Source organism: Gavialis gangeticus, unplaced genomic scaffold (genome assembly GCF_001723915.1).
Source record: "Gavialis gangeticus isolate Ggan-Ray unplaced genomic scaffold, GavGan_comp1, whole genome shotgun sequence".
Classification (NCBI taxonomy): Eukaryota; Metazoa; Chordata; order Crocodylia; family Gavialidae; genus Gavialis; species Gavialis gangeticus.
Genome location: NW_017728996.1, coordinates 42,353,719 through 42,361,226, shown reverse-complemented (window position 1 = coordinate 42,361,226; position 7,508 = coordinate 42,353,719). Strand labels below are relative to the sequence as shown.

At 38.8% G+C, this 7,508-nt stretch overlaps 1 protein-coding gene across 1 annotated transcript in view; it reads left to right on the top strand.

Annotated features, from left to right (window-relative positions):
• VPS13C (vacuolar protein sorting 13 homolog C) overlaps positions 1-7,508 on the top strand; it is a 220,119-nt gene that overhangs the window by 69,043 nt on the left and 143,568 nt on the right. The window contains exons 21-27 of the mRNA XM_019504366.1: positions 28-142; positions 954-1,090; positions 1,954-2,080; positions 2,856-2,973; positions 5,685-5,814; positions 6,226-6,304; positions 7,092-7,234. Of these exons, the coding sequence (XP_019359911.1) occupies positions 28-142; positions 954-1,090; positions 1,954-2,080; positions 2,856-2,973; positions 5,685-5,814; positions 6,226-6,304; positions 7,092-7,234 (849 nt within the window). The remainder of the gene's footprint in view (positions 1-27; positions 143-953; positions 1,091-1,953; positions 2,081-2,855; positions 2,974-5,684; positions 5,815-6,225; positions 6,305-7,091; positions 7,235-7,508) is intronic.

The following is a 7,508-nucleotide window of genomic DNA, read 5'->3' as shown; positions in this document are numbered from 1 at the left end:
CCCCCCCCCCCCCCCTCTTTTTAACAGAAAACAATAAATGCAATGGTGGAATTCTTTCAGACAAGTAAAGGAATAGATCTTGAGCAACTGACATCAGCCACATTGACTAAACTGGAGGAAATTAAAGAAAGAACTGCTACAGGTAAATTATGGGTGTTAAGTAAATCCTTACATTTTTAGTAAAGGGTCTAGAGGCCTTAGTGTTGCTAATTTTTTTTGGAGGGGGAGGGGGCTTTGCTTAGTTTCCTGTGGCGTGTAGTTTTTTTGTTGTTGTTTTACTTTTGCTGTTGCGCCTCACTTGGTGTGACTTCTTGGCTGTCCACCTCTCCCTGCCACTTTGACCATATAGAGGATAAATAAAGTACCAAAAATAATTTTCAATAGATTTTGAAGCTTGACTTGTGGCTGCCTACAACCTTATCAGGGGCCACCAACAGGCACTCAGGGAAAGTCTATTCAGCAGGGCCCCCCTTTGGAGTCACCAGGAACAATGGCCACAAGCTGAGGGAGGATAGGTTTAGGTTAGATATTAGGAAGAACTACTTCACTGTAAGGGTGGCCAGAGCCTGGAACAGGCTTCCCAGAGAGGTGGTGCACTCACCTTCCCTGGAAGGAGACTGGATAGGCACCTGGCTGGGGTCTTATGACCCCTGCCACCCCCAGTGCTCCTTCCTGCCCATGGCAGGGGGTCAGACTTGATCTGTCTAGGTCCCTTCCCACTCATTGATTCTATGATTCTATGACTTACCTGCTCAATTGCATTCTGGGATGTAGAGATGTTAGCCAAAGAGTGACTGTATTACATAAATACAAGTTAGGTAGCAACTTCCTATGGTAAAAGGTGATAATTTTCACATTGACCTATTCTGTGTTCCATGTCAGTTGATTTACATGTTGACGTTTTAAGTTTATAAACTGTTTTCTCACCCCTTCCCTCCCGCTTTTTATTTAAGGACTAGCACATATTATTGAGACACGAAAAGTACTTGACTTGAGGATTAACCTACAACCTTCTTACCTTGTGGTGCCACAGACTGGTTTCTATCAGGAAAAGTCAGACTTGCTTATTTTGGACTTTGGTACATTTCAGGTATGTAACTAGTTTCCTTTGAGTTCTGTAGAAGGGGAAGTAGTTGCCCTTGCACAGTCCCAGGTGACTACTTTTTTGTAAAGCTGCCACCTGCACACACGATTGCCCAGTAATTTGATGTAACTGCTCATCTGAGGCTGACAACATCAGTGCTTGTTGGTATTTGTAAAAAAAAACAAACAAACAAACAAAAAAAAAAAAACACACCTGTTTGCAGACTCCTTGTGCTGAATACACCAGTGAGCGTCAGATACGGATTTTTTTTTTGTGAACAGTATTGTTATAAAATTCCTAAAATAAGAGCTTTATTTTTTTTCTTCATTTCTTTAGAGAACCATAGTTTTCAGTATTTCAAAAAATAGAGTTGAATTTTCTGGGTTCATATATTTCAGTTAAATTGCTGTATGTCGGTTGTTTTAGTAAATTAGTATTCATTTTTAATCAAACTAGAGCTTAGAGGATGTGTTTAGTTTTAGGATTGTGAAGGAAATTAATTCATGGTATTTCTGTAGAAAAGATGCTCTAAGTCCCTGTAAAGTTAAGGATGTTCTTTAAAGTTACAAATACCAAAATACAGCTTAGTGAACTTGCTGTGTTGCTGATGGAAGTGGAATTTAGCTTTCATATTGTAATGTATCTGGAGTTGAGAAATGGTGCCATAGGAAGGTCATCCATATTAAGGATCACTAGAACAAGCTTTGTTTTATAGCAGGCCGGTGAAGATCTATTTTTTTGAGGTAGTTGGATTGCAAACTACAAAAAAAGTGAAGTCTTAGTACTTTTAGCTTTCTGAAATATGCAAAACAATATATTGTATATGCTCTATACTGAAATTTAATTTTATTTCTCATCTGTTCAACCAGCTGACTAGTATAAATCAAGGTAGTAATCAAGCTTCCAGTTTTTCATCTTTAGAAGAGATTATGGATAAAGCTTATGACAAGTTTGATGTGGAAATCAAAAACGTGCAACTTCTCTTAAGCAGAGCAGGTATTGAAGTATGGTTCCTATCTAATCAAGCATTAAGTTAAAGGTGTTTAATTTTGGTACTAGAAGATATTGTTGGGTGGGTTGGTTTGTTTTGGTTTTTAAAGTAGCATAGTTAAAAGAAGAACAGAGCCAAAATTAGAGATGAAAAGTCGTGGACACTTTTTGTGATGTGTGTTTTGGTTTTTGTTTTTAGTATGCATCTTCTATGAATTGGCTGACATTGTACTGTACTGGTTCACTTAGGTGTTAGGAAGAAAATTTTAGTAAAATACCAATCCCCTACTCCCCTCCCCACCCCCCATCCCACTTTCCTTTGGAGGTTTCACATGCTATTTTAATTGAAGGACAGTATATATTGATCTGCATAGTTTGGCTTGGCTGCAAAAGTGTATATGCAGGTGCATAATGAAATTTAACATGGATGACTTATATTTTGGAAAATGTTTTGAGGTGCATACAAAACTTGATATACTGAAATAGCACTTTTTAAATAATTGTATGACTAAAATCATACTGCTCATACTTCTATAGTCTCCTTAATGAGATATACCTTTAGCTTTGGATTAAGCTTGCTTGTGATAAGTAACGTGGAACTGGAAGCTGTTCAGCTTATGAAATAATAGAGTTTATTTGACTCTGTACAAGTGATACTGTAGTTCATTAGACAGATTTTTAACATTGAATTAAATCTGTGTGATCTTTTGAATAATTTGTTATGTAGTTACCAAATGGAGTAGGTAAATATTTTAAAATAAGTGGATTATCCAATTTGTAGGTGAAGACTGGAAGAAGGCTAGATTTCAGCATCCATCCACTTTGCACATATTGCAGCCTATGGATATGCATGTGCAGTTGGCAAAAGCAATGGTGGAGAAAGACATCAGAATGGCCAAGTAATGTATCAACACTAACAAAAGTTCTTGCTTAATTGTTTATGACTTCTGGAGGAAAAACATGCCTTACTGTGTCATAATTTGTATTCACTAATAGAGCTTGAAAGTCCTCTTGCATGCTTTAAAGGAAGACTGCTTGGTTGGTAGGTATTTAAAGCTTTGACCTTAGGCCCTGTTTTAGTTGCCTTGAACTTGGGTCTTCTCAGGCTCATAACTCCCATGTTTAAACTCAGCCTGAGATGAAGAATGAAAATTTCAGTTAAAATGGTCCACTATTTCTTGGAACAAATTGAGTGGAAAAAAATTAAGGCTTATGTTAACTTATTACTGTTTTTTGGGAAGCTCACTCATTCTTTGACTAGGAGTTTAGCAGAATTAACCCCAATATCAGCCAAGTGTTCCCTGTAAAAATCTACCCAGAATTGGAAACCATCAATAAATCAGTAAGCATGTGCTTAGCAGACACTTGCTAGTCCAACTGCTTTTGAGCATGTTGCATACTCTCATTTTTTCTTTTGTCATCTGAATTCCATATGCACTATACTCATTTAGTGACTGAGCATACTCGCTGCAGTGGCTGAGCAAGGCTTTGCTAATGAGAGCCAAAAGCGAGCATAGTACCAGGAAACGGAGCAGAAAGCTCTGATTTCGGTGTACCTTGCTGACATCCATGCAGAAAAGAGTAGCAGCAACCTGTTGTCGGTACAAAGGGATGAGGAAGGATTAAGAGCTTGACAGAAATGAAGGGAAAGAAACCATAGGTGGGAGCAACAGTGAAATAATTGGGGAAATTGTACAAGTAGAAGCCGGGGGAGTAATGAGCCAAAGATGGGAAGAAGACTCATTCTTCCTCTCTTTGAATTTGAAGTGTAACCTAGGACTCTGAGGCTTGTAATTCATCTGCTGTCACGAGAGTTGAGAGAACCACTGGCAGTGTATATGTCTGTTGCCCTCTGGTGGCTGATAAACACAGGAGAGGGGGTGTAGCAAGTTTTAGAGTGTGAAGTTAGGTTAGACTGTGGTTGGCTGGCTTAAGCCTAGAGCAGTGATTCTCAGCCAGGGTGTTACTGCTCCCTAGAGTGCTGTGAGATCCTTTCAAGGGTGTTGTGGTATGCCACATTATTAGCATTGTTAGGTTTAACAAGATAAGCCCATAGATTTCAAATCAGTAGTTGCAGTCTTACTGAATTCTTTGCAACAGAAAAATGGGGATTTTTTTGTTTCTGTAGGCTGAAAAAGCACAAAAATGCACAGCTGTCACTTTCATAGGGGTGCCTTAGGTCTAAAAGGGTTGAGAACCACTGGTGTAGAGCTGGAGCCAGCCACTTTCAGTAGCTGCATCATGTTCCTGAGCCCCACTGAAGCTGTGGATTTCTTGTTTTGTTTTTTGTCTTCGGGAACCATGCGACAGTTTAAGTAACACTTGCTCTGCCCAGGCCTGTAGCCTTTGAACTTGTTGCCATATGTGAGCAGCAAAGAATAGACCTCTGGGATTTATAGCCTTCATTTCTTTCTGCTATGCTCTTTTCGTGGTCAGATTTACTCTTGAAGTAATTGATATTCCCCCACCTCGGTTATTGCTTGATGTTTACTACTTACCTACAGTCTAGACTGGTTTAACTGGCTTTTTGCAGCTTTGCCTCTTTTTAATACATCTACTCTAAGTGCCAGGAGTAGGCAGAATAGATTTGTTCATGTTTTAAGTATTTCATGTATTAAAATCTTTCTACAGTAAAAGTTCTGTTAGATGGCATCTTGTAAGCTGGCATGCTGGCTTGGAAGATAAAGTGAAACTGGAATTGCCCACCATGACACTCCTGGTTTTTCTGAGCCCCCATGACTTGGGGCAAAGCAGCCTGCACTGCTGAGCCCCCACGGCTTGGGGGCATGATGGGCTGTGTGGGACCCGCCTCTTGGCCCTTGGGAGGGGTGGCAATGCTGCAGGAGGGGTGGAGGGACGCCCCAGATGTGGTGTGAGAAGTGGCAGCAAACATGCAATACTCTTTATTGTATATGACCTATTGCAGTGTGAGGAACATCTGACTTCGGATTCTCCTGGATATAGTCTCCTGCTGCAAGTACCACTTTCACATACCTGTTAAACAGTACAAACTTCTCTGCTCTTCTGAGTAAAGCATACAAACCTTGTGGCCGTGGAACGTGTTTTAAATGCACAACTAGTCTGGAATATGCTGGTTTTGCATGTTTATTCATATTTGATTTCCACACCCCCACTTAAAAGCTAAGGTCAGCAGCACTCAGCTTTGGGCTTCTATGCTGAGGCAGTGCACCCAGGTCTTGGGACAAAGATTGTCCTATATACCACCTTTGTCATCCATACTGAAAGGCCAAAAGAATGCATTTGACTAGGTTGTTTGTGGTGAGAGAGTGGGAAAGTGGTTCTGATTAGAAAAACTTTGGAGGGCTAATTTTCCTCTGTCAAGCAAGTGAAATGAGCTATTACTGCATCCTATATAGCATAAAATAACTGTTTTTAATGTATTACCATTAATTTTGAAGGCCTTTCAAAACGCTTAACACAGATTATATCTTTAGACTCTTGTTCTTAAAAAGTTAATCAAGTGTTTTAAAATAAAGTAGACTTAATTTAGGTACCTGCTGAAAAGCTGCTTGTATTTAATGCTTGACTTCAGTCCCATTAAAATCTTTCATCATATTGTATTCCTTTATCATAATTTATCTCTTTTCAGATTCAAAGTGTCAGGAGGACTTCCTCTGGTTCATGTGAGACTCTCTGACCAAAAGATCAAGATGGTTATTGATCTAGTTGATAGCATTCCATTGGCTCAGAAGTCAGCCTTGTCACTTCCAAGCACTAAGGTAAACTACTTAGAGCTAAAAGATGACAGTGGTGAACACTGAAGTTTGTGCATATTGAGCGGGCAGAAAGAAGATATTTGCAGATAACACAAGCCTGTAGGCTGTATGGGAGAAAGCGGGAAGGAAAAGCAAGGGCAGACACTATCATATTCAGGTGAACTACTTCAGCTCTTGTCACCATGATTTGTAAGAACAGGTGAATGTATATCATTAATCATATTGAAGGAAGGTGAGAAACTGTTTTTGTCATGTCCTAACTTGGAAATGCAAGTTAATTTGACTATGTTCACTGTTCCAAGACAGTATGTTGGAAACGAGGGGGATCTCTTAATAAGAACATTAAATATCATAAGGAAGGCTTATGAAGTTCAAATAGATCAGTGTCTGTGGTTGACAATCTTTTGTTTCTAGGCTCGTGCTATCCCCATTATTCTAGATGGAAGAAAAGGTTTGCTTGAGACATCGTTATTATTAGAAGCAGCAGAGTCGGGTAAGAAATTTTGATACCAGCTTCTAAATTTGTAAGACTTGAGGTAATGAAAACAGTTATATTTAGTTGTTGCTGATTTCTGGAAGGACTGTAGTAGACATTTTAAATTCATGAGTATCTAGAAATTTCAAAACTGAGGTTTTATTGAGATTGCTGGTGGCAAGCATGGGTACTAAGCTTGTCAATTTTAAAGAACAGTATAACCCAGACACTTCTCAGGGTTAGGTTTCTTACCCACCCTGTGAAGATGAACATTTTGTGAATTAAATGAGTAGCTGAGGCACTCCAGCAGTCGGCTGTCGCATGTATTTCAAAGGGTACGACTACCCAATCAAGGACGAGCTCCAGCTGAGTGTGGAGGTGGTGCCCTCTGAAGGAAAAATCACAACCAACTGGCTTCTTGGTTCAAATAAAGCAGGTTGTGAAATGCACACACCTAGGTTCTGTGATAACCACTTGTTTCTTCTGATGATCAATTCATACTATAAAAGCTATGTACAAATAAGTTGTTCCACTTTTAAGTCCAGAAATATATGAATAAATATATCAAGAGGTGAGTTCTCAATCATTTCACAAGTGGGTTAATTTACAGTTTCGCTTGCAATTAGCATACTGAGAAAATAACTTTTCAGAAAATGTCAAGAGGCAAATGACTGTTACAGACCAGACCATGTCAAGAGACAAATACAATTGACTATTATAGATCAGTATGTTGCTTTATGGTATAGTGTTGTCTTCCTTTATTTTGTAAGTGGGTATTTATTTTCTTGTACTTCTGTTTTAATAGACTCTGAAGAAGAATATTTTGATGTTGAAGATGGCTCAAAACCAATTGAAAGTGCTTTAATTAAAAGAGATGGAAAAAAAGATGAGCCTGAGGCTGTTAAAGAAGAGCTGACAGACCTTCAACTAAAGTTTGAAATTAAAGAGGCAGATGCTTTTAATTTTTTTTTAAATTTGTATTAATCCTGCTTTGTCTAAAGAAAAATACTTTTTGAATTTATGTATAGTCTGATAGTAGTGTGTGGTGTTCATTGTTCTCTATTTTTACATGCAATACTTCTACCACTTGGGAAATGGCACCTTTTTACCTCAGTGCTGTATGTAGTTCAGCAGAATTCCAAAGTGGAGGATAATGTTGCAATGGAGAATATTTTTTTGGTTTTTTTTGGGGGGGGGGGGGGGAACTGAAGCATTTGACCTT